At 42.8% G+C, this 27,696-nt stretch overlaps 1 protein-coding gene across 5 annotated transcripts in view; it reads left to right on the top strand.

The window, feature by feature from the left end:
• Positions 1-27,696, top strand: part of AK4 (adenylate kinase 4) — an 81,155-nt gene that overhangs the window by 26,624 nt on the left and 26,835 nt on the right. For 4 of the 5 annotated variants that reach the window (XM_003921469.4, XM_039473619.2, XM_074380961.1 and 1 more), the window contains one exon: positions 16,912-17,031. In XM_003921469.4, the coding sequence (XP_003921518.1) occupies positions 16,912-17,031 (120 nt within the window). Of the gene's footprint in view, positions 1-8,539; positions 8,637-16,911; positions 17,032-27,696 lie in introns of those variants that run through there. The other variant, XM_074380962.1, reaches the window with a different exon arrangement.

Raw genomic sequence — 27,696 nt, forward strand, 5'->3', positions numbered from 1 at the left:
GAGTCTTTAAAATTTTCTTTCTTAAATTCAGAGACTGAATTTCCCTTTGACAAAGACTCTCAAGTTTCAGAGTTTTGTGTTTTTTTTTTTTTTTTTTTTTTTTTCTTGGCTACAACTTGGTTTCTTTTTTCCTTTTTCATTCTTTGTTTACTCACTTAATTTAAAATATACTGACGGGGTCTGAGCCTTTAAGTCACTCATTTCAACAAGACCTGCCCTTGAGGTGTTCTCTGTTCAGAAGGGGAAAGGGGATGATGGTAGAACAAAGAATTACAGTGTGAGAGAAATTGCTTGAGGAAGTGAGGGAAGGCTTTGGACACGGGATCTAGGGAGCCACTGCTGTAGGGCATGTGTTAAAAGTTCAGGCTTTGGAACCACATTGCCTGGGAAGCCAGCCAGGCAAGTTACTCAGACACTTTCTATTTCTTCAACCACAAACCAAGAATAATAAGGGTACTACTACTTCATATGGTTGTTGTAAGAATTAATTGAGATAATGCATACAAGGGAGTATAAAAAGACTTGGCCCAATATTTGCTTATTTATTTTTTTCTATTTTAAATTTTTATGGATGTTTATTTTTAATGTGCTCCACAGTAGGAATTAGCTTAACCCTGCAATTAAGTGAGACACACTTTAAGACTTTATAGTATTTTATCTTTTTGTGTGCAAAACACTTTTTATTTTAAACAACCAAAACAATGGTCATGACCTTAATTTGACAGCCCCGGGTCCAGTATTTCACAAGTGTTTCATTACTGTCGCTACTGGTATCATCGTTCTTGCTGGCTGTTGAAGGATGATTGCGTGTTTGCCCACTCAGTGGACTGCTTGGCCTCACTGAGAGCTGAGGAGGCCCTGGCAGAAGAGTGTCCGCATCAGCTCTCTCCCTCCTCCCGTTTCCCTTCGGGCGGCTGCTGAGCAGCACACATTTTTGGAGCCCTTGCTGCCATTCTCCAAAAGGGCATTGCCAGAGAGTTACTACAGAGAGAGAGAGAGGGAAGACTCTCATGGGCAGCAGTAGCAATCCATCCTGTGTGAGCAGATGGCACTGGAGAATAGCAGCCTTGCTTCTGCTGAGCTGCAGCCAAGATCCTGCTCGGGGAGGCAGCCGACAAGGTGCACGGCACAGCCGGATAGATTCACACTCTGGGTCTTGTGCAATGGCAAGAAATTACTATTTGTGTTGCTTTAAAAGTGACATTCCTTCTTATCCTCTGAATGCAGCTGGTACATGGGCTGTGCTCAGGTTACAGGGAAGCTGTTCTGAGGTTTTTACAGAGTAAGAAAATCCAGAGGGCCTGTGCGATTTCTAATGTAATCCTGCTCCTGAGGGCTGAAAGTGCCTGGTGTGGTGGATCCCAAGGCGAACTTGCAGAACATGAGCTTGAGGATACGGTTAAACATTCTGGGTTTAAAACTCCTCTGTGATTTTGGCAAACCTTTTGGATTACTTGCCGTTTTCCTATTTGCTCCCTTGCCCAACTTCTGTTGCATTCATCCCAATCTGCTTTTCTCCTCTGCTGCTTATATAAAGCCGCATGTGGTATTACACCAGATGTTCATGGTGTGTTCATAAATGCATGTGTTTCTATCCCAGGCCAAGAAAATACTCTTGACATAGGATGTCCAAAATTTTTTGGCGTATGAAGCTCCAGTATCTTTTACTTTCATGACTTACTTAGTTTTAAAAGAAGGTTACTGTACTGTTCTGTTCTTTGAACCAATATGAAGGGTCAAGTAATAATTGATCTGCTGGCGGAGTGAGAAAGCCTAAGGAGAAAGAATTGGCTGGATATCTTTTGTGCTCAGAGATTGGATCACCTTCGTTTTCAGTAATGCCAGCCCCTCCCCTACCCAAAGTCATGGCTGTTGTCCATGCATCTTTTTATCTTGGCTATTATAGAAACATACCCACTGCCAACACATTTCTGGACCCCGGGTACAAAATTAGACTAAGTGAATATAAATATCCAGTCTGGCTAGAGAGAAAAGAGTGAAGAGGCCTAACGAAGCTTTTCCCCTTATTCTCGGGAAGTGTTCTAGGGAAGGTATGGTAGAAAGAACTCTGATAATTCACGCCTGAGTTCCGGTCCTGATTCCACCCCTCAGATTTAGATTGGGCATAATGATCAGTTGCTTTCACTGCCCATGAATGCTGGAGACTCTCCTTAGTCTGCAAAGTCCCCTCCTTATCACAGAGATAGAACCTCTGTGGTTTAAGGGAAGCTAGTGTGGGGAGGCTAGTCCTCTACCCTTCACACAAGGGCCCAAGGTCAGATGCAGGGAACTGAAATGCCACCACAGAGATAGCAGAGGTCGGACGATCTGCCCCCCTCTTGCAGGTGAGAAAACTTGAGGCCACGGTAAGTGAAATACATTGCTGTGTTCAGAGTCCTGTGGACAGTGAGTTGAAAGCAGAACTAAGAGCTGGGATTCTTGATTCCCAGACTAGCAGTAGTGATTTCTGGTATCATGGTTGCCATTGCCTCAGCATGGAGCCATTCCAGTGTTACAGTGTTTTTAAAAAGGTATTGTTCCTTGATAAATGCAGATGTCAGGCCAGGTGAGATGGCTTATGCCTGTAATCCCAGCACTTGGGGAGGCTGAGGCAGGTGGATCACCTGAGGTCAGGAGTTTGAGACCAGCCTGGCCAGCATGGTGAAACCCCAAAAATACGAAAATTAGCCGGGCGTAGTGGCAGATGCCTGTAATTCCAGCTACTCGGGAGGTTGAGGCATGATAATCATTTGAACCTAGAAGGCAGAGTTTGCAGTGAGCCGAGATTGCACTCCAGTCTGGGGAACAACAGTGAAACTCTACCTCAAAAAAATAAAAAGCAGATGTCAGGAAATCACATTACAATTTTTTTATTTTTAATCTCACAGTTAGTGATTAAGAGACGCACACTTGTACTTTAGAACTCAAATCTAGGTTAATATTTCATTTTACTTTTTTTTTTTTTTTTTGAGATGGGAGTTTCGCTCTTGTTGCCCAGGCTGGAGTGCAGTGGTGCGATCTCGGCTCACTGAGACCTCCACCTTTCTGTTTCAAGTGATTCTCCTGCTTCAGCATCTAGTATGTTTTTAGTAGAGATGGAGTTTTACCGTGTTGGCCAGGCTGGTCTCCAACTCCTGCCCTCATGATCTGCCTGCCTCAGCCTCCCTAAGTGCTGGGATTACAGGCGTGAGCCACCATGCTTGGCCTCATTTTTACTATTAACCTGCTTTTGACTTAGGTGACAATCGATTGTGCAGATCACAGATTTGAATAATGTTGGCTACAACATCCTTTGGTTGAAGACCAACAATAATTGCCCCTATGAGGGAAGAGACCCTTCCTTCCCGTCTCTTGTCTCAAGGGATGAGGAAGTAAAAGTTGAGACATAGCAGGCATGAGGTCAACAGCAAGGTTGGCTGTCGCCACCAGCCAGGCCTGGAGGTTAAAGATTAAACCCCCTACCCTTAATCACACTCCTGTCAATGGATCAAAGGCATAATATGGAGAAACATCCTCGATTGTTCTCGCTCAGTTTTGCTCAAACCTCCACCTGGTCAGCTACCCCACACCTACTTCATCCATTATGACCCTCTCACATGTACTTTCTAGAACTGTAAGGCTTTAAAAAGGCTAGGATTTTCTTTGTCCAGGAGCTCGGTTCTTGAGACACAAGTTTGCCGGTGCTTCGGGCCAAATAAAGCTACTTCCTTTAGATCTGGTGTCCAGGTGGTTTCATCTGCAGCTTGTCCTGCTATACTATCATGAGCTAAATATTGCAGACTGAATGGCAAAGGAAAGATGTTGAAGACAGATGTATTCAATGTGAGATCACTTTTTCCCTCGGAGACCAGTGATCAGTGACTTGATGCCACGAGGATATTAGTCTAATGTCCAAAGGAATAAAAATGGGTTTGAAAGTTTTCAAAATTATATTAAATAAGTTGTAAACCTATCTTTGTTACCTTCTTTAGAAACAACTTACAAATCCCTGCTGGCTTAAGATTTACTAGAACACTTTTAGGGTAAAGCTTATCTGTGTCACACAGACACCCAGAAGAGTTGGCTCAAAGAGAAGCAACTGGGTTTTTTTGGTGGAGCCTTGTACAACCTCCCTTGAGGTGACTTCCGTGTACCTATACCTTAAAAGTGGTAAATTGTTTCCTTAATGCTAACCTTTCTGCTACTTCTGTCAGAGAATACTTTGGAATCCTAATCTCAGAAGTCTTTCAGAATTAACTCATGCATTTTGTGGGTGTTTAAGAATGTCAGATAGCTTCAGGAAGAGCAAGCATCCACTTGTGGGAACAGATCCTTTCTTGTGAAGAGATTCAGGCTTGAGACCCAAACACAACGTGTGGTAATGAACTTTCTGCACCAACTTGTGTAGACTGAAGCAATAGTTGTGAGAACCAAGGGCAACATGCGTCAGATGTCCACTGAGGTAGTCTAAACAGGTAAGAGAGCGCTTTGCTTAATTCAGTAATTTTACTCAGTTATTCAAGGCTTGCCAAAGAATCGGACTTTAAGATAGCATTTAAAGAAACATTGCTGCACATGGTGTTTGATTTGTTGAGAAGGCTTTTCTGAGTCTTAATTGCCTTAAAGCCAGGACTGTGGCTATTGGGATAAACGGTACATAAGTAAGATATGTTATAGGGTGTAGTGAGATAATCTGATAATTTGTAGGGCCCTGTGGATGGGAAGGTGGAAGAGTTTAAAGATATTATAATTCTTCATCTCAATGACTGTTAAGATAACCTCTGGCTTCAAGGGGGTTATAATCTGCTCTGGAGAATTTGTAACAATGCCTGTTCAACAAGATGAGTGAAATGTCAGGTAAAGGTATAAGGCCACTGCATACAATTGTACAAATTGTGACTTGTGGTGGGGGAGGAACCTGGCTGAGGGGTGTGTGGGGCCTGCAGTCCAACCCTGGTTCTACCCACCAAGCTGTGTTTCCCCAGCACACAGCTGAGACTCCCTGGAGAAGTGAGCATCTTGAAATGTGTGCAAAGCCACAATGTGTTTACTCAGCTGGGGGCCCACAGGGCTGCCTCAGCCCAGAGGGAGTACCTCTGTAGTACAGACACCGAATAGACTAGCTTTAGCTCATGTGCTGGTGGATTATAGAAGAGGGAATTAACTCTCAAGGTAACACAGGAGAAAATGATCAGGGAAAGCCTCTGAGAGGAACAGACAAACTGAAGGGTGTTTCTTCCAGGCAACGTTTGCTAGCCCTTCAGAAGCCCAACTCCAGTGTGGGAAGCTTCTCTTGGACCTGAGGTTAGATTGGGGTGTCCACCTCTGTATTCTGTCCTGTCTTTACTCCACGAGACTGTAGATTGCTGGAGGGTAGGAACCGTAGTCACACTTGACTCTGTGCCTGGCACAGACAAGGGTCAAAGGAATGAATGATAAGGAAATGAGGGTGGGAGGTGAGGTTGAGTAATAGTAGCCAGTTCAGAGAGACTTGGAATGTTATCCTAAGGAGTATTCGTCCATGCCATCCTGCAAGCCAAGGAACACGTTGTGCTGTGAGCGAGGTAGCAATATATGTGCTGCCTTGTGTTTTTGGAAGTTCTCTCTGGGAGTGGTGGCTAAGATGGATTGGGGGAGGGAGAAGGTCTGGGAGAGAGGAAAGGAAGCTGGCTGGTGAAGAGGAATGGAATTATAGGATTCTCATAGTTTGGTAGGAAGCAGCTACATAGAAACACTTGGTGTAAGTTTTTAGCTAGAGATACAGTGCCTAAAGGAATCAGTGGTTATACAGAGCAGGACCAGATATTTCCTTACAGTCAGGAGCTCGGTTCCTTAGTAATAACCTGTCCCTTTTATACAGGTGCTAGCTTCATATTTCAGCAACGTATATGCTAACACGCAAAGTGTTTCTGTTCAAGGAAATGCTCACAAACATTGAGAGGCAGTGAGTAGTGATTAAGAAAATGGACTGAGGCCAACCTGCTTGAAGTTGAGTCTAGGCTATGTGACTTATTAACTCGGTTACTTTGGGCAAGTTACTTAATTTCTCTGTGTTTCAGTTTCCTCTTCTAAGAAACAGGGAAAATCATATCTTAGACTTAATAGATATTTGTGAACATTTGCTGAGTTCATGAATATAAACTGTTTAGAGTTGGCTAGGTGTGGTTGTTCATGCCTATAATCCCAGCAGTTTGGGAGGCCCAGGCAGGAGGATCACTTGAACCCAAGAGTTTGAGACCAATCTGGGCAACATAATGTGACCCCCATCTCTACAGAAGAAAAAAAAAGTAGCCAGGTGTGGTGGCATATGCCTGTAGTCTCAGCTTCTCTGGAGGCTGAGGCGGGAGGATCACTTGAGTCTGGGAGGTCAAGACTGCAGTGAGCTGTGATCATGCCACTGCATTTCAGCCTGGATGGCAGAGTGAGACCCTGTCTCCAAAACAAAAACAAAAAAGAAATGGTTTAGAACAACCCTTGGCACATAGAAACAAATACTTAGTATCTCCATGTTCTTGAATGAAATTTGCAAAGTGGCATCATTCCAAGTCCTTTATGCATATCATATTAATCACGTACAACTTTCAAAACAACTCTAAGTGATATCATTCCCATTTTATTGATGAGGAAACTGAGGCACAAACTTGATTTAGGCAAAAACATGTGTGACCAAAGTCTTAAGCCTTTAAGTAGTAGTGCCAGGATTTGAACTCAGGCAGTCTGGCTCTAAAGAGTATGTACTTGACCAGTTATACTGGATTCAGAATTTTATTTGGGCTGGGCTCTGTGGTTCATGTCTGTAATCCCATCACTTTGGAAGACTGAGACAGAAGGATCACTTGAGTTTAGGAGTTCGAGACCATCCTGGGCAACATGGTGAAACCCATGTCTAATTAAAATACAAAAATTAGACATGGTGGCATGCACCTGTGGTCCCAGCTACTCAGAAGGGTGAGGTGTTTTCTTCATAGTTACCCATAGCAAGTGTCAGGGAGTGATTTAAAACTGTATTTTTGGTGTGAAGGAAAAGAAAGTCAAGCTTTGAACAAAGACTAATTGAAGGTTGGATACTGGACATATGAGATGAATCAGTTAAGTGCTAAAACACCCTAAATTTAGGAGTTTCTTCTGTAATTTCTTCCTCTAAAGGACTTTGACGTCTATTTTTTTTAACCAAGGTTTGTGTGTGTTTTTTTTTTTTTTAAGCTTATTTTCTTACTGGAAGAGATTCATCAAAGTCATGTTAGGGATAACTTATAGAATGAAGTTTTTCTTCACTGTATTTTTCCCCCAAATAACTACTTCAGTGCCAAAATATTCTTAGAAGTGGGGGGATAAAGAACTTACAGTTTGAAGGATCACAAAACTATACAGTTCATTTTTGACCAGCCCTCTTGAAATGCGTATGTGTGCACTGCCATTATTAGTGATGTTTTGGCGAAGGGATGATACCAGGATGAGCAAGGTTTCTCCTGGTTCTTTTCCTTACACACAGTCTGATACTTCAGGGTGGAGCAGTCTTACAAGGGAATTGAGCTTGTTTACAGGGGTCTTTCACTCAGCATTTTCTAGTTAGAACAGTGAAAAGAACATTGAGTAATTATCTCTTTCTGGTGACTTAGCCAGGCATCTTGGGAATTTGCTGTTTTGTGAACATTCATTCAGTTCTGGCTTGTGTACCCAGTTTGCCTTCACTTTATAGATGGTCAGAACAAAAAGAGGATACAGATGTGTGGGTGTGTGGGTGTTGTAAAGGATAACAATTGTGTATCTACCACCGGCCTAAGAAACAGAATGTTACCAGTACCCTTGAAGCCCCCGTAGCTCCGTTCGTCTCTCTCCTCCAGCACTATCCTGCAGTCTGGTAATTCTGGTAATTATTCTCTTGCTTTAACCATGTCCTTCTGTATATGGATGGGCCCTCAACATTATATTTTATAATTGTGTCTGTGTTAAACTTTTACACAAATCAGCAGGCTCCTTAGACAAAAGCATATAGAATGAAGCCTTTTTTGTTTGTTTGTTTGAGACAGAGTCTTGCTCTGTCGCCCAGGGTGGAGTGCAGTGGTGCGATCTCTACCTCTGCTCACTGCTACCTCCGCCTCACAGGTTCAAGTGATTCTCCCGCCTCAGCCTCCTGAGTAGCTGGTACTTCAGGTGTGCACCACCATGCCTGGCTAATTTTTGTATTTATAGCAGTGACGGGGATTCGCCATTGTTGGCCAGGCTGGTCCCAAACTCCTGACCTCAGGTGACCTGCCTGCCTCGGCCTCCCAAAGTGCTGGGATTACAAGTGTGAGCCACCATGCCCGGCCAGAATTAAGCCTTTATTATTGTTATTTTTGGGTTGTGCCAATAAATGATAGGAAGCCATTCCCTTAACTTGAATTAGTTGTAACAGGGCAAGTTGTCTTCTGTTTGATGTCTGGTCGAGTGATCTGAAGACCACAGGTAACTTCTGATGCACCCCTCCTTTGTGGTTTCTCTGATATTTAGGGAAATGTGCCAGTCAGGCACAGAGTAGTTCCTCAGTGTATTTTCAATTTTTTCTCTTTCGTCCAGGCTGGAGTGCAGTGGCGCAGTCGTAACCCACTGCACCCTGGAACTCCTGGGCTCAAGTGATCCTCCCACTTCAGTCTCTGGAGTCCCTGGGCCTACAGGTATGTGCCACCATGCCTAGCTAATTTTAAATTTTTTATAGAGATAGGGTCTTGCTGTTAATATGTTGCCCAGGTTGGTCTCAAACTCCTGGCCTCAAGGGATACTCTTGTCTTGGCCTCTCAAAGTGTTGGGATTACAGGTGTGAGCGACCACACCCAGTTCAAGGGTACCATGTTTGTGTCTTTAGTGCCTTGTGTGGTGCCTGGTGCATAGAATTTGCAGAAAATTTTGGTTGGAGAAGTGGTGTGCTCAGAGAATTTTCAGCCGTGGTTCTGAGTAATTGGAGTGGCTTTGGAATAGAGTTGATGATCCGGGGTGATACAGGAGTAGTTCTCATAGGTCACTGGACAGCTGACTTCTGGTATGTACTTTTGTTTTCCTGTGTCACAAAACACACTTGTCATTGTCGGCCCTGCCTGGGTTACTTATTGAAGAAAAGCATGTGACAAAGAGAGAAGACATTGAGATAAAAGAAAAAAACAAACCTCATTTGCCTTTGCTTAAAGTATTAGTAGTTGAGATTTGATCCTGAGAGAATTTTCATTCCAGCTGATGGATTTTACCTAACTAAAGTCCATTATTTTGCGGTGTTAATCACCACTTTTATTAAAACAAATCTTTTTTGTCTCCGGTGTCCAGAAACTAAGGTAACCTGGTTGGCTTTCTGTAACCCTGGACTAGTATTTTAGGGATAATCTCTTCAGTAGGGAAAGGTGAATTGGCTGGCAGATTGAATGTTTGACTAAACCAGGCGTCCCCACACTTTTTACACAGGGGGCCAGTTCACTGTCCCTCAGACCGTTGGAGGGCCGCCACATACTGTGCTCCTCTCACTGACCACCTATGAAAGAGGTGCCCCTTCCTGAAGTGCGGCGGGGGGCCGGATAAATGGCCTCAGGGGGCCGCATGCAGCCCGCGGGCCGTAGTTTGGGGACGTCTGGACTAAGCGCTTTCATTTAGTTTGTGACCCATAGCCTATTCCTATTTCACAATGTATTTATGTAGAACTTTATTGGCCGCGTAAGAGCCTCTATACCTTGTGATAACTACTGGCTGTTTAATTTTTCTGCCTGACACAGAGTAAAATTCCATAAACTTGTGCTTTTGAAAGCTTTTGGTGGATTAACAGTACCCAATCCCGGTGTTTAAGACTCTTAAGCTCTGGAACAGGCCTCATGCTAAATTGATATAGGGCCTGGCACATAGATGCTTAATAAATATCAGCTGAATGAGTATTTAGTGGATTTAAAGAGTATTCAAACCACAAAACTAACCATACCCTATATTCTCAAAGGGAACAGTGTACTTTTTTTTTTTCTCATTTCAAGACCAGAATCAAAATCAGCCTTTTGCATTTTGGATCCTTTTTTATTTTTTTATTTTTTTGAGGCAGAGTCTTGGTCTATCGCCCAAGCTGGAGGGAAGTGGCATGATCTGGTTTCACTAAAACCTTTGCCTCCTGGGTTCAAGTGATTCTCATGCCTCAGCCTCCAGAGTAGCTGGGACTGCAGGCGTGCGCCATCATGCCCAGCTAATTTTGTGCATTTTTTGGGGGGTTTTGCCATGTTGGCTAGTCTGGTCTTGAACTCCTGAGCTCAGGAAATTCACCCAATCTCTGCCTCCCAAAGTGCTGGGATTACAGGTGTGAGCCACTGTGCCTGGCCGATATTTACTCCTTTTTGAGAGTCATTCATTCCCTGCAGTGTTTATGCTGACTGTCCAGAGTATTTAGGGTTGCTATAGAATGGATTTTGTGCTGTATAAATATCTGTGTGTGTATTTGTGTTCTTAAGGTTTTTCTAAAGAAATGTCATCTACTTATTGGCTCTTGTACTTAGATGTATTTTCTTTCTACTTGGAGGTATTTTCTTTCTTTTTTTTTTGAGACGTGGTCTCACTCTGTTGCTCAGGCTGGTGTGAAGTGGCACAATCTCGGCTCATTGCAACCTCTTCCTTCTGGGTTCAAGCAGTTCTCCTGCCTCAGCCTCCTGAGTAGCTGGGACTATAGGTGCCTGCCACCATGCCTGGCTAATTTTTATATTTTTAGTAAAGACAGGATTTCACTATGTTGGCCAGGCTGGTCTCAAACTCCTGACCTCCTGATCTGCCGGCCTTGGCCTCCCAAAATGCTGGGATTACAGGCGTGAGCCACCGTGCCCGGCTGAGGTATTTTCTTTTTAACTAGCCTTAAGATAATGCAGAATGTAAGTCCAACATCCTATTCCTTCAGTAGTTGACAGTGTTTTGGCATATGTGCCACCCTGAATACAATGATCTATTTTCAGTCTATTGAGGTAAATGTGGACAACTTTTAATATGTAGGAACTGAGGCTGACGAAGTATCTTTCCATATCCTGGAAGCATGAATTTTGGAGAGATGTCCAACTTAATAGCCTTCAGTTTTGTGTTATGTTAAAATGCACAGTTTAATAGATAGTCTTAAATTCTGAAAATTTATATATTATCTGATGTAGTTAGAAATTGAAAATGTATATTTCTCAAGGTTACCAAGATTATATCTATTTGAATTTAGTAGTGATTGAATGGAATAGGTTGTTAAGATGAATTGCCACAAGATTTATATTATTGTAAGATGGGTGGAACATTTTCTTCTAATATACTTAACATTGTGAATGGTACTATCCATCTATCTTTCTCTCTATATGAACACATAATTTTGTTACATACAATGTTTGTAATCTGATGCTTCATCTTTCCCTTCATGAAGTTTTTTTATATGTCGCCTTAATTATTGGTGTTTTGTTTAATCTGATAGACACGTGATGGATTTATCTGTTGGTTTTGTTGTGAAACTTAAGAAAAAGGCAAAGCTATTGGCCTATTTTGGGCACCCTATATTTACTACATTTGTTTGAGACCTACCTAGTGCTTTCTGAATTATTTGTGTGAGGTGTGTGTATGCGAACACACTCAGGATTCAGAAGCTGTGTGAGACCATGTATGTGTGTCCAGCGCCTTTCTTTGGAATACTACTTGAGAAATTAGAGCAAGTATGTCCAAACATGCTGTCATCAGCATTTAATGATGCCGCTTTCTCTTCCGAGCAAACTGACAAGGGCAGATGAAGGTCCAGGTTTCCGAAATGGGCCTCAGTCTGATGGGTTGTTTTATTGCAGTTTGCTGTTGTCATTCATTCAGATGCAGATATGTTGAGGTCATTTTGCTTTGTCTGGGGATCTTTCTGGGTTTTCATGGTGGATATTGAGATATGTGGGACAAGTGTGATTGTGTATTAGGTTAGAGGACATGTTGCTTGTCCTGCTTGGGAGAGGAGCCAAGGCTGGCAGGAATAGCTGGAAGAGTGTGCTGCACTTAGATCTCTCAAGTAGTAAATTGGACTACGATGCCTCTGGAAGTCTTCCACAGAGTTATTTTAAACTTGAGGTTGTACTGCTTGTGTTGGATTAACTCAAGGTTCTCTCTCAAGGGGCACATGAAGGTCTTCCTCCACTGCTTCTGCTTTAGTTCAGGCCTTCATCTTGTGCTGGATTATTATCGTAGCCTCCTCTGCTTCCACTGTGCCACTGACATCGAAGTATCACATTGCCGTGGTCCTATACCCTTTGTAGGCATATAAGGCTCTGCGTTTCGTTTAGTGCTCTGCTGTTGTCATCTCGAAATTCTTCATTTTCCAAGAGGCACATTTTCAATTTGCACGAGTCCCTACGATTTCAGTAGCCGGTCTTGGCTCTAGGAACAGCATTTCTAAAATGACTTCAAATTCCTCAGTTCACACTCCTTCTCCTGCCCATCGAGTGCCATCTCTTACTGCTGTGCTTTTCTTCCAGTGTCAGTGCTTGAAGAAGTTCCTCCAGGTATACCACATGGCCCCACACCTCCACAACATTTGCTGTCGGTGTTTCCTTCTTCTCATTTCCCCTCGCCAACCTGGTTCACTTCTATTCATGTTTTGAAATGCTGCAGGAATAAGACTGGGCTGTGAAACGGAATTTGACTGGGTTTGTTGTTGTTGTTGTTTGTTTGAGATGAAGTCTTGCTCTGTCACCCATGCTGGCATGATCCTGGCTCACTGCATCCTCCACCTCTTAGGCTCAAGCTCTCCTGCCTTAGTAGCTGGAATTAGGTGCGCGCCACCACGCCTGGTAAATTTTTATGTTTTTAATAGAGACGGGGTTTTACCATGTTGGCCAGGCTGGTCTCAACCTCCTGACCTCAGGTGAGCCTCCTGCCTTGTCCTCCTGAAGTGCTGAGATTACAGGTGTGAGCCACTGCGCCTGGCCTAATATGACCATCTTAACTAGTTACGATCACACTTTGCTTGTGTCATATCTCTTTTCAAAAATTTCTTACTGGTGAGGTTGGGCCATATTTGATCTTGAGATAATGGTTCTGTAATAACTGTCCAAGAAAATCAGATTGATTTTTGCCAGGTAAAAGAAAATTCTCTTATCTTCAGGGTGTTCATTCATGCAACATACTTTAAAAATTTTTGAAGGTAAATTTGATTGAGACAGAGTTTTATTCTGTCGCCCAGGTTGTAGTTCAGTGGTGCGATCTTGGCTCACTGCAACCTCTGCCTCTTGTGTTCAAACTGTTCTTGTGCCTTAAGCCTCCCAAGTAGGTGGGATTGCGAGTGTGCATCACCATACTCGGCTAATTTTTTGTATTTTTAGGTTTCACTGTTTTGCCTAGGCTGGTCTCAAACTCCTGGCCACAAGTGATCCACCCACCTTGGCCTCCCAAAGCGCTGGGATTACAGGTGTGAGCCATCAGCCTGGCCCATGTAACATATTTTTATGGGGCATCTAATCTATGCCAGACAATATTTTAAGCACTGAGGATGTGGCATTGAACAAACTATTTTAAATTTTCCTTCACTGAGCTAATAATTTTTAGTAGAGAGGGCAGAAAGTGAGTGAACAAATACCTTAATATATAATTAGATCCAGAGTTCTAGAAAACAAGGCAAAGTACACATTTTGGTCTTTGACCTTGGAAGATTTATATTTGTTGTTTATCTACTTTAAAGTTTGGTGGATGAGACTAAGAATGAGGCTCTGGGCCTGGCGTGACTATTGCAGAGTAGGACAGCATGCACATTGTCATCTACTCCATGCTTCTTTTCTGATAGTGATTGTTTAGACGTAGAACATAGATACCACACAGGTACTTCACAAGAAAACTGAAAGCATACACTCTCACAACGTATACAGACTTTTACTGCAGCATTATTCATAGCAGCCAAAAAGTAGAAGACAAGCCAAATATCCGTTAACTTTTATATATATATATATATATATATATATATATATATGACTAAAATGTGGCATAACCATACAAAGAAATGTTATTTCGCTGTAAATAGAAATGAAATATTGATATGTGGTACAACATGAATGAACTTTGAAAACATTATGCTAAGTGAAAGAAAACAGTTACAGAAAACTGCATGATTCTGTTTATAAGAAGTGTCCAGCGTAGGCAAATCTATAGAGACAGAATGATTAGTAATTGGTGGGGGTTAGAGGGAGAAGAGAACGAGGAGTGACTGCTGATGGGGCAGGGCCTCTTTCTGAAGTAATGAAAGTGTTCTGAAATTAGGGAGTGGTGATGGTTGCACAACATTAAGAGTATACAGAAAGCTGCTGAGTGGTACTTTTAAAAATGGCCAATGTTAGAGTGTGTGAATTAGTACAACAAAGCTATCATAAAAAATCCTGGCATTACCTTCTATCTGAAGGTGAGAATCTTAAGAAGATTAAATGAAATGAAATGACATAAAGCACTTAAAGCCCAGTACCTGGGATATAGTATGCACTCAACTAATGGTTATTGTTGCTCTTAAAGTAGTACTGCTTAAATATCTGTAAGCTGGAACTTTTATTCACTGTGACATCTCTAGAATATGACCTGTTATGGGGTATGCAGTCACTAAATATCATACTTGTCGAATGAATGCAGCTCATTCACATTCATGTTCAGTTACATTCACCAATGGGGCTGTCTTTCTTGTTTCACTTCTTGCAGCGTGTTCGTGAATCTGTGTCTGCTGGGCCTGCATTTTGAGCTTCTTGTCTAGTGGTGGTACCCAAGAGATACGAAGCTCTTCACAGCGCATATCTTCAGTGCTTTAGTTGGGGTTGTGGCGTACAGACTGAGTCTTGGGAAGCAAGGGCTCTACCTAAATTAAAGGTGAAAGTGGGGAGGCCCGGTGGCTCACGCCTGTAATCCCAGCACTCTGGGAGGCAAAGGTGGGCGGATCACTTGAGGTCAGTCCGGAATTGGCGACCTGCCTGGCCAACATGATGAAACCCTGTCTCTTCTAAAAATACAAAAATTAGCTGAGCGTGGTGACACACACCTGTAATCCCAGCTACTCGGGAGGCTGAGGCAGGCGAATCACTGGAACCCACGAGGCAGAGGTTGTGGTGAGCCGAGATTGTGCCACTGCACTCCAACCTGGGCGACTGAGTGAGACTCTGTAGCCCAGGCGTCCCCAAACTACGGCCCGTGGGCCGCATGCGGCCTCCTGAGGCCATTTATCCGACCCCCCGCTGCACTTCAGGAAGGGGCACCTCTTTCATTGGTGGTCAGTGAGAGGAGCACAGTATGTGGCGGCCCTCCAGCAGTCTGAGGGACAGTGAACTGACCCCCCATGTGTAAAAAGTTTGGGGATGCCTGCTGTAGCCAAAAGAAAAAAAAAGTAAGTGGTGTCAAATGATTCTTGAGCCTTTTTCTAGTGATATAATTCTGCTTTGTGTTTTTATTTTTACTTATTTTTTTGAGATGGAGTCTCGCTGTCACCTGGGCTGGAGTGCAGTGGTATGATCTTGGCTCATTGCAACTTCTGCCTCCTGGGTTTAAGTGATTCTCCTGCCTCGACCTCCTGAGCAGTTGACATTACAGGAGCCCACCACCATGCCCAGCTAATTTTTTTTTTTTTTTTTTGAGACTGAGTCTTGCTCTGTCACCCAGCGCAGTGGTGCGGTCTTGGCTCACTGCAACCTCCACCTCCTGGGTTCATGCAATTCTCCTGTCTCAGCCTCCTGAGTAGCTGGGATTACAGGCGCCCACCACCACACCTGGCTAATTTTTGTATTTTTAGTAGAGGCAGGGTCTTGCATGTTGGCCATGCTGATCTCAAACTCATAATCCCAGGTGATCCTCAAGCTCCCAAAGTGTTGGGATTACAGGCATGAGCCATCATACCTGGATCTTTGTGTTTTAAAAGAACTGAATTGGTCTGTTTAGAATGTGATTCTTAAGGGTTCATTATCAGTTACCCCAAGAGCAGAGGATTTCACTTGTGGTTAAAAAATAAAAATAAAAACATTTAGTTATTGGAAATGTACAGATTTAAACTGATAGTTTGTTTTACTAAATGCAACTCACAATTTCTACATATAGGAAATTAATATTTTAAATGAAGATAGAAGCAGTTTTCCCCTGAAAGTATTTGTGTGGTTTTGTTAAAACTTCACATCTTTTTATGAACTTGGCATTCCACTAATAACTCTGAGTTGCTTTTACAGCTGTGTCAGCAAGGTGCCATCTTCTTATATTGAAGTTCATGAAAAGACATAAAGCTGTTGTTGTATTCTGTGGCATTCTTTTTAGACCACTGGAACTTGTTTCCTTTGGTCTCTCTAAGGAATGGTTGTGCTTCTCATCTTCCTTTAGTCTTCTGTACATTGTGTGGTTGATCACGTTTCTTGTTACCATAAACTGTTGAGAGGCACAGTGCCCAACTTGTGGCTTACCTCTAGGAAGTATCCAGGGTTTCTCTTTATCAGTCTTTTATGTATCATCCTTCTTAACTTTATTTTCTACTCTTATTTTTTTCTTGCCCAGTTTATGTATTTTTCTTTTTTAGAGACAGGGTCTCCTTCTGTTGCCCAGGCTGGGAGGCAGTAGCCCAGTCAGTAAGCTTGAGCTCACTGCAAGCTCAAACTCCTGGGCTCAAGTGATCCTCCCACCTCATCCTCCCAAAGTACTGGAATTACAGGCATGAGCCACCATACCTGGCCACTCTTGCTTTCTTCCTTTTTTTGGTGCGTGTTGCAGGGGGGAGCTGCTTTTATAATTTTTGGGGAGATAAACGTGTTAAATAAGCAACAGTCCCACTTATTGAGGTGAATATTTTAAAAATGAAAAACATACCTACAACTACCTAAAAATTTCCTCCCATATCAAGAAGGACGGAGAGAAGGCAAAACTGTCCGAAAAGAGTTGGTGAGCTTTTTGTTTGGGAAGTTTTCTTGAATACCTCTTTTTTTCTTGTCTTTTTACTAGAAGTTGGTGAGATGGCAAAGCAGTACATAGAGAAAAGTCTTTTGGTTCCAGACCATGTGATCACACGCCTAATGATGTCCGAATTGGAGAACAGGCGTGGCCAGCACTGGCTCCTCGATGGTGAGTTGAAGCTGTGAGTAAACTGGATTTCTGGGAATTGTCGGTTAAGGTCTTGCACACCCTCTTAACTTCTCACTGATTGGAAAATGCCTTATTTTCTAAACTTTCTGTCATTTATGTAATATTGCAATTTGGCAACATGATAGGAACCCATTGTGGTGAGGCTTCTTATTTCTTCTGTCTCCGGATCACCATCGTGAGAACCACTGATTTGAAGCAAATCTTCACCAAATTTCTGTTATTGCTTCAGCCCTTTTGTTTCCATAAGTCATCCTGAGTATAACTCCTCTTCCATCAGATGTTCTTTCATTCACCACAGGACACACAAAATAAAACTATGAGTTACTGTTTTTCGCTTATCAGATTAACAGAGAAAGAACATCGGAAAATTCTTTATTGAATGTGTAGGAAACAAATACTGTTGAAAGTATAAAATGAGCAACCTTTGGAGAGCAGTTAGCATTATATACGCTTTCTGATCCAGCAGTTCCATTCTGGATTTCTGCCTAAAGATGCAAGGTTTATTTCAGCATTATTGGTAAATAGGAAGACAGTGTTGCTGACGCTATAAAAGAATCTATATATGTGGTACTCTGAGGACACAAAGGGGAAAATTACCTATTCTGTTAGTAGGAGGAGGGGTTGGAAGAACTGTATGGAAAGTGATGTATAGATAAATGGTCCTCACGCAGGTGAATGGGGATAGGGAAGGTAGATTTTTTTTTTTTTTTTTTTTTCCCCAGCAGAGGGATAGTGTAAACAGAGTGAAAGGGGAATGAGTTATCTTAGTATTTTTCTGAGCCTGCAGGCAGAGGTTGCAGAGGAAATCCTGGGGTAGATAGCCTTTGATTTTGCATAAAGATGGTGGAACTGGAATTTGTTGGCTTTTTGAAGCACTGAAGAGTTGTTAAGTAGGGGTGTAATATCACATTTGTCTCTCAGAAAGACTATTCCATTAGCAGCACAGGAGAAATTAGGTGCTGGGGCATGGTGGAGAGTTGTGACTACAAACCAGAGATCATTCTGCTGCTACAACAGAATATTTTGAACTGGGCCATTTATAAAGAAAAGAAATTTATTTCTCACCAGTTCTAGAGGCTGGAAAGTCCAAGAGCATGGTGTCAGCATCTGATGAGGGCCTTCTTGCTGCACCATCCCTGGCAGAAGGCATCACATGGGGAAGAAGTACATGCCTCTGAGAGGGAATGGGAGCTGAACTTAGCCTTTTATCAGGAGCCCATTGTTTTATCTAGAGCCCACTTCTCTCATAAGAGCATTGATTCATTCATGAGGGCAGAGCCCTTATGACCTAATGACCTCTTAAAGGCTCCATGTTCCATAACATGACAATGCCAATTAAATTTCAACGTAAGTTGTGGAGGGGACATTCAAACCTTAGCATTCTGCCCCTACCCACCTCCCCACAAAAAAACAACTCATGTCCTTCTCATACACAGAATACATTCATTCTATCCCAATAGCCCCCAGGGTCTTAACTTGGTCTAGCCATAACTCAGAAGTCCAATCTGAATCAGACATGGGTGAGATTTATAAGGTACAATTCATTCTGGGACAAATTCCCTTCAGCTGTGAGCCTGTGAAATTCAATGCAAGTCATCTACTTCCGAAATGCTATGGTAGGAAGGTGTTTGATGGACGTTACTGTTCCAAAAGAAGAAATAGGCAAGAAGAAAGGAGTAAGTGGTCCCTGATAAGTCTAAAATGCAACAGGGGAGACATTAAGTCATAAAGATGGAGAATATCTCCATCGACCCCACATTCTGCCTCCTGAGCACACTGGGATGGGAGTTGGGCTCCCAGGGCCTCAGAAGCCCCACCCCCTGTGACTTTGCTGGCTCAGTCCACTCAGCAGCTCTCATGGGTTGGAGTTGTATACGGGTGGATTTACAGTTCTGGGGTGTTGACAGTGGCCCACTCTCATGGCTCCACTAAGCATTGCCCTCGTGGGGACTCTCTGGCAGCCTTGACCCCACAGTTCTACTGGGCATTGTCCTAGTGGGGGCTGTCTGCAGTGGCTCTATGCTGCAATAGGTCTCTGTCTGGGCATCCAAGCAGTCCCTGGCATTCTTTGATATCTAAGTGGAAGAAGCCATGGCCTGCAGGACTTGCATTCTGGAGCCATGCCTACAGCTGTTTGAGTCATGGCTGGGGAGGCCAAGGAATGCTATCCATCTCCTGAAACCAGTCTACCATCCTAGAGCTCTGGGTCTGTGATGGGAGGTACAGTCTAGTGATCTCTGAAATGCCTTTGAGGTCTTTCTTCCATAGTCTTGATTGATAGCATCTGACTTCCTTCTACCCATGCTTGAGCAATAGGTTGTTTGACCACACACTTAATAGTCCTTCTTGAACATACTTTTCCACTCTTTACATGGCCATGCAAGAATTTTCCAAATTCTTCTGTTTTGCTTCTCTTTTAACTATATAGTTATCCCTCAGTATCTGCTGAGGGTAAGCGGTGTGGGAAGGGATTGGTTCCAGGACCACTCTCTCATACCACAATCCATGCATACTCCAGCCCTGTGAAACCTATGGATATGAAAAGTCAGTCCTCCATGTGCAAGGTTTTGCATCCTGCAAATACTGTGTTGCATTTGGTTGTGAATATGGAACCCAGTGATATGGAGGGCCAACTGTATTTATTTAAAAAATTCTTGGCTGGGTGTAGTGGCTCATACCTGTAATCCCAGCACTTTGAGAGGCAGAGGTGGGCAGATCACTTGAGCCCAAGAGACCAGCCTGGGCAACGTTGCAAAATCTCATCTCTACAAAAATTAGCCAGGTGTGGTGGCATGTGCCTGTGGTCCCAGCTAGTTGGGACTGAGGTGGGAGGATCACTTTAGCCTGAGAGGTTGAGGCAGCAGTGAGGCATGAACACACCACTGCACTCCAGCCTGGATGACAGATGACAGAGTGAGACCCTGTTTCAAAAGAAAAGAACAAATTTTGGTATAAAGTATGTCCTCAGAGTTCAAACCCATGTGTCCAGTGGTCAACTGCATTTGATCATCTCTCTGCTCTCACATCTCATTTTATGCAATTGAAAGTAACCACACAGCAGCTTGAGTGCTTTACTGCTTAGAGATTTCTTCCACTGCATATCCTAGTTCATTGCTCTTAAGTTTTGCACTCCATAAAGCTCTAGGACATGGACATAATTTGCCAAGGTCTTTGCAGCTGTCTAACAAGAATAACCTTTACTCCATTTTCTAATACCTTCTTTTACATTTCTGTCTGAGACCTCATCAGAATGGCCTGTAGTATCCAATTGCTGCTGACATTCTGGTCATGACCACTTGAGTAGTTTCTTTTTTGAGACAAAGTCTCACTGTCGCCCAGGCTGAAATGGTGTGGCATGATCTCGGCTCACTGCAACCTCCACCTTCCAGTTTCAAGTGATTCTCCTGCCTCAGCCTCCCAAGTAGCTGGGATTGTAGGCATATGGCACTATGCCCAGCTAATTTTTATATTTTTAGTAGAGACAGTGTTTCACCATCCTGGCCAGACTGGTCTTGAACTCTGATCTCAGGTGGTCCGCCCGCCCCGGCCTCCCAAAGTGCTGGGATTGCAGACGTGAGCCACCATGTCTGGCCCCCTTGAGTAATTTTAAGAAGATTCAGACCTTCCCTACAGTTCCCCTCTTCTTTTGAGTTCTCACCGTAATTGCCCTTGATGCATCATTCATGGCAATTTAGGGTGTTTCTAGCTGCCTACTCCAAATTCTTCCAGCCTCTACCCATTACCTGGTTCCAAAGCTATGGCCACATTTTTAGGTGTTTGTTATGGAAACAGCCCCATTCCTTGGTATCCATTTTTTGTCTTAGTCTGTTTTGAGTTGCTATAACAATACTTCGGGTTGGGTCATTTACAAAGAAAAGAAGTTTATTCCTCCCAGTTCTGGAGGCAGGGAAGAGTAAGACCGTGGTACTCCTATCTGTTGAGAGTCTTTTTGCTGTGTGTTGTAACCTGGTGGAAGGCAGTACATGATGAGAAGGCTCACACAAGAGAGGGAATAAGGGGTTAAACTTAGGTTTTTTCAGGAGCCCACTTCTGAGATAAACAACCCCATTAATCCATTCATGAGGGCAGAGCCCTCATGACCTGATAATTTCTTAAAGGCCCCACCTCCCAATGACCTTAAATTGGCAATTAAATTTCAACATGAGTTTTGGAGGAAACATTCAAACCATAGCACCCCCCAATGCTTTTTGTGTGGGTATTTATCACGACTCATAAACTTTGACTTTGCCACCACTTAACAGTATCTCTAGTTTAAAATTTTAAATTGTAAGTCCTCTCACCTTGCAAAATGAATGAGTGTAGGTTTAGTGAACTTAAAAGTCCTGTGTTTAAAAAGGATCATCTGTGTTAAACTCCTCTACAAAGAGGGTTAGTGTAATAATTGAGAGAATGGACCCTGCTGCTGCCAGACTGCGTGACTTGAATCCCTGCTCTGCCACTTTCTGGCAGACAGTGTGACCTTGGGCCTCTGATTGCTCATGAAACACAGATTAGCAAAGAGGGACGAAGTGAGCAAATACATATAAAGTGCTTAGAAGAGTGCTTGCTTTATGTAACTGCTATATGAGTGTTTGTCATTATTTGTTGTGACTAATGTACAGGTCCTGAATTTTTGGGATGGGGGGGTGACTATTTAAAGTGTTCACCTCAAAAATAACTCTAGGCCGGGCGCGGTGGCTCAAGCCTGTAATCCCAGCACTTTGGGAGGCCGAGGCGGGTAGATCACGAGGTCGAGAGATCGAGACCATCCTGGTCAACATGGTGAAACCCTGTCTCTACTAAAAATACAAAAAAATTAGCTGGGCATGGTGGTGCGTGCCTGTAATTCCAGCTACTCAGGAGGCTGAGGCAGGAGAATTGCCTGAACCCAGGAGGCGGAGGTTGCGGTGAGCTGAGATCGCGCCATTGCACGCCAGCCTGGGTAACAAGAGTGAAACCCCGTCTCAAAAAAAAAAAAATAATAATAATAGCTCTAAAAGTATTTATCGAGGCAGAATAAAAGTCAGTTTCAATTATGGAATGTTTTCTGTATCTCTTCAGTGCTCGCTTTTGCCATGACTTTGTCTTCCCCTCAGGACTGAGTAACTGAAGTTCTTCCACATCATAGGCCTGTTTTAGTAAAGTGCGTCAGCCTCCCAAATGATTTGGTTAGTATTTTTCTCCTTGAAAACCCATATGGTCACTTTTTCAGTTGCGATTTTTCTTTAAAGCTCTGGAGTAAATCCATTTGGCAAGGTGTGGAGTGCGAGGGATGCCTGGTTCCTATGTTCAGCTTTAGACTCCTTATGTTACACAGGCACATGCTTTGCGGGGGACGTGCCTGTTGAATGTGCTAAAGGTGATTGAATGTGGAAAGGTCAAGAAAGGCATTCTGATGACAGATGACTCATGATCTTGGTCCATATGGCTGTTGAGAGGCATCCTGCAAACGGTGGGTGGAAATGGGTAGAGTGGATCCAAGCCAAGGGAACCCCAAGTGGGGATGTGGGGAGCAGAGGGAGGGTGAGTGCTCTGTAGTTTGGTCAGCTTTGCCCTTGCTGAGAAGACATTCGGTACTACCTTCCCTTTACAGTGCTTTCCAGTTGGGTAAGAAATATTCTTTGTTTAGTTGGGTTTTGTTTTTGGTTTTGTTTTGTTTTGTTTTTGAGATGGAGTCTCCCTCTCACCCAGGCTGGAGAGCAGTGGTGCAATCTCGGTTCACTGCAACCTCCACCTCCCAGGTTCAAGCAGTTCTCCTGTCTCAGTCTCTTGAATAGCTGGGATTACAGGTGCATGCTGCCATGCTTGGCTATTTTTTTGGGTATTTTTTTTAGTAGAGGTGAGGTTGCACCATGTTGGCCAGGCTAGTCTTGAACTCCTGGCCTCAAGTGATCTGCCCACCTCAGCCTCCCAAAGTGCTGGGATTACAGGCGTGAGCCACTGCTCCCAGCTCTTAAGAAATATTCTTTTTTTTGCCGGGCGCGGTGGCTCAAGCCTGTAATCCCAGCACTTTGGGAGGCCTAGGCGGGTGGATCACGAGATCGAGAGATCGAGACCATCCTGGTCAACATGGTGAAACCCCGTCTCTACTAAAAATACAAAAAACTAGCTGGGCGTGGTGGCACGTGCCTGTAATCCCAGCTACTTAGGAGGCTGAGGCAGGAGAATTGCCTGAACCCAGGAGGCGGAGGTTGCAGTGAGCCGAGATCGCGCCATTGCACTCCAGCCTGGGTAACAAGAGCGAAACTCTGTCTCAAAAAAAAAAAAGAAATATTCTTTTTGTGTGTGTTGTGTGTGTGTATATACATGTATATATTTATATACGTATACACACACATGTAGAGTGATTTTCTTCCTCTTTTTTTTTTTCTTTCTCTTTTATTTTCTCAGAAATTTATTGTGTTAGTGACAGCAGTTTTTTTCTAATTAGTTTCCTTTAATTTTTAAGGGACATATTCTACCAGAGGATTATAATATACAAGGCTTCTAATTTTGTTATAAAATGGGTGGTTTTTTTGTTTGTTTATTTCATACAGAGGCTGTTTATTGCTTACTAAGTGATCTTGAGGTGAAATAGTAACTAAGGAACAGTAATCAGCTATTTGAAACAAATATATTGCTTAAGGCCAGGAATTTGAGACTAGCCTGGGCAACACAGCAAGACCCTGTCTCTACAAAAATGAAAAAATGCTGAGCTTGGTGGCACATACTGTAGACCCAACTACTTGGGAGGCTGAGCCATAATATTACTTGAGCCCGGGAGTTTCCTGCAGTGAGCCATGATGGTGCCACTGCACTACAGCCTCAGTGACAGCAAAACCATGTCCCCCTCCCCCTCAAAAAAAAAGCAAAATTTTCACTTTTTGTTTTGAGATGGGGATCTCACTCTGTCATCAGGCTGGAGTGCAGTGGTGCGATTTTGGCTCGTTGCAGCCTCCTCCTCCTGGGTTCAAGTGATTCTCCTGCCTCAGCCTCTTGAGTAGCTGGGATTATAGGCACCCACCACCACACTCAGCTAATTTTTTGTATTTTTGTAGAGACAGGGTTTCACCTGGTCTTGAATTCCTTGAAAAGGCCAAGCTGGTCTTGAATTCCTGACCTCAGGTGATCCACCTGCCTTGGCCTCCCAAAGTGTTAGGATTACAGGTGTGAGCCGCAGCACCCAGCTAATTTTTCACTTTTTAAAAAAAGGGTCGAGTATTAGTCCATTTCCATGTGGCCAATAAAGACATACCCAAGACTGGGTAATTTATACAGGAAAAGGGTTTAATTGACTTACACTTCCATGTGGCTTGGGAAGCCTCACAATCATGGCAGAAGGCAAGGAGGAGCGAGTCACATCTTATATGGATGGCAGCAGGCAAAGAGACCTTGTGCAGGGAAACTTCCGTTTTTAAAACTGTAAGATCTCATGAGACTTATTCACTATCACAAGAACAGCATGGAAGACCTGCCCCCATAATTCAGTTACCTCCCACCAGGTTCATCCCACGACACTTGGGGATTGTGGGAGCTACAGTTCGGAATGAAATTTGGGTGAGGACACAGCCAGACCATATCAGGCCAGCAGTGAGGTATATAGCCATAGAGAGGGATGCATTAGAAACTGCTTTTTTCATTTCAAAACTTAACTGCTTACTTGTGCATTAAAATAGCAATCTAGAAGTTCCCCAAATCAGTCCCAATTTATCTCCATGTACCAAGATGTAGTAGAATTATCTGCCATTTGATTTTAGGGGTGACTATCAAAATATTTTAAATTGGTATTTCAAAGTTTGGTTTTGTAGAAAACAGCCTTAAATTTTGGAATTGGAAATGAAATGTAATTTGATCCTTTTCATTGATAATAATGATAACCTTTAGCACAAGAGTTAGCATTCAGTCCATGGTTGTATTTGGAACCTGGTTTGTTTGTTTCATTCTGAGCAATGCTGACCACTAACAAGTGCTTTCTGAAGGTAATTCAGTTCTGCTTTTAGCATAAGCCAGAGTTGTTTGAATGTGTGCAGTGTTTGTGTGTGTGTGCCTCTGTTTTCCCTGAGAGCTAAATGATTTCAGGCTTGAGATGTTCCTGGCTATGCACTCACCCAGAGTTGGTGGTGCAGCCGAGTAAAAGGTGTATGTTCAGAAACTAAATTATAGGTGATGGAGCCAGAGTATTTTGCCCTGATTTTGCGAATGTGTTTTACCATACGAGGCTAATACATAACAGCTCTGACCTTATCATCTCTACATTTTTTTTTCTGATTCAGACCTCTGAAGAGTGTCACATCCCACTGGGCAACATATGTCTACAGAAAAAAGCCAAAAATAACTTCTGAATCACATCTTTTAGGAAATGCCAAGGGTAATTTTTTTTTGGTTGCCCTTGTGAATCTAGGATATGTTTCAGTAATAAAATATATAATAGATTTGTTTAGAAGGTTACTGAAAAATTCTGCTTTAATAAAAAAAAATCAGCCCTTTCTTCCTGTGTGTATGTGTGTGTGTGTTTATGTGTAGGAGGGCAGTAGTTTATCTTACTCATTTATCTTTAAATATTTAGCACTGAAAAATCATTACCACATAACCCTTCAATCTCAGGTTGTTACTAAGGCAATGATATATATTCTGGTGTCTTGAATGGAAAGTTTAAAGTAGTTGTGGTGATTTCTTTTTTTTTTTTTTTTTTTTTTTTGAGACGGAGTTTCGCTCTTGTTACCCAGCCTGGAGTGCAATGGCACGATCTCAGCTCACCGCAACCTCCGCCTCCTGGGTTCAAGCAATTCTCCTGCCTCAGCCTCCTGAGTAGCTGGGATTACAGGCACGTGCCACCATGCCCAGCTAATTTTTTGTATTTTTAGTAGAGACGGGGTTTCACCATGTTGACCAGGATGGTCTCGATCTCTAGACCTCGTGATCCACCCGCCTCGGCCTCCCAAAGTGCTGGGATTACAGGCTTGAGCCACCACGCCCGGCCTAGTTGTGGTGATTTCTAAAGAATGAAGAACAGTTGTAAAATTTGTGGAACTCTACCAGGGTGCTGTGGCCATCTGTATCTGCCAAGCATGGATTGAACAATTAAAATGTTAGGTTTCTCAGCAGGATTGTCCTTCTTGACATACCCATGACTTGTCCCTCTCATTGTAGCTTTGTTCATTCAACAAGCATTATTACATCTAATAGGTCCTGGATATTTTTAAAGTGAATAAAGTACAGGTATGACTAACTTTGCACTAGGCTGGTGACAGTGAAGAAGAATGCATGGAAAAGAGGAATTAGAGGTAGACTAAGCTTGTCAAGGAGCTCCTGACATAGGAGGGTTCGGAGACATATATTCAACCACACATGGTACAGGTGAGGTGTTCCAAGAGGTAAGTGGAATGATTTTTGCAAGTAAGGAGTGACATTTTTGGTCAAAATGATTGCATGAAAAAAGATGGGTGTGTTGATTAGTCTTAGTGTACCACATTTCTGGAAACTCTATCCACCCCAAGACAATGTAAATATGCCTGACTTTTTATTTTATTTTATTTTATTTTATTCATCTGAGATTCTGATTTGAGGAGACAGTAGGGTATGGTGGATCATGCTTGTGATCTCAGCAGTTTGGGAGACTGAGGCAGGAGGATCACCTCAGCCCAGGAGTTCAAGACCAGCCTGGGCAACACAATGAAAGCCCCTCTCTACAAAAATAAAGAAAAATTATCTGGACATGGTGGTGCATGCCTGCAGTCACAGCTAGTCGAAAGCTGAGTGGGAGGATGACCTGAGCCTGGGGAGGTCAAGGCTGTAGTGGGCCATGATTGCACCACTGATTGCACCACTGCACTCCAGCCTGGGTGACAGAATGCGGCTCTGTCTCCAAAAAGAAAAGAATTTGAACGGTGACCCTTAAATGAATGTTATTTTCTTTGTTGGCATTTCCCCCCCCGAACTTTGATGGTAGAGTTTGATCAAGGCATTTCATGACTGTGTTTGGTGTGCATGAAGGATCGGCAGTTACTTGTTGAGTTTGGTTTACATAAAAAATTATTTTTGTAGCCAGATAACCATAACAGTGTTCCCCAGAATGTTGTGTCTCTAAGTTTGTGTTGTAAAGCAGGTTTGACAATTTTTATCATGTTGGAAGAAGGAATTGTAAAACCCAAGACCTACGATTGGTTATATGGGTTGATTATCTCTTATCCAAAATGCTTGGGGCCAGAAGTATTTGGATTTCAGATTTTTTGATTTTAGAATATCTGCCTTATACTTGCTGATTGGGTATCCCTAATCAAAAAAAAAAAAAAAAAAAAAAAGTAAAATCTGAGTTGCTCCAATAGGCATTTTCTTTGAGCATCATGTTGGTGTTCAAAGTTTTGGATTTTGGAAGATTTCAGACTTTCCTATTAGGGATACTTATAGTTTCTGACATAATTGTTAAGTATTTGTGTATTCTTAAATAAAAGAATTTGTAGACATATAATTAATTTCAAGTTAGTGCTCTAAGAGAGACCAAATGACTTTTCTAGAAGAAGATGGCCAATAAGAAGAAAGAGTATATCTACCTCACTGAAGACTAGGTAACAGTTTTTGTTTTTGTTTTTGTTTTTTTAATATGGAATATTGCTCTTGCTGCCAGACTGGAGTGCAGTGGTGCGATCTTGGCTCAGTGAAACCGCT

Source organism: Saimiri boliviensis, chromosome 11 (assembly GCF_048565385.1).
Source record: "Saimiri boliviensis isolate mSaiBol1 chromosome 11, mSaiBol1.pri, whole genome shotgun sequence".
Classification (NCBI taxonomy): domain Eukaryota; kingdom Metazoa; phylum Chordata; class Mammalia; order Primates; family Cebidae; genus Saimiri; species Saimiri boliviensis.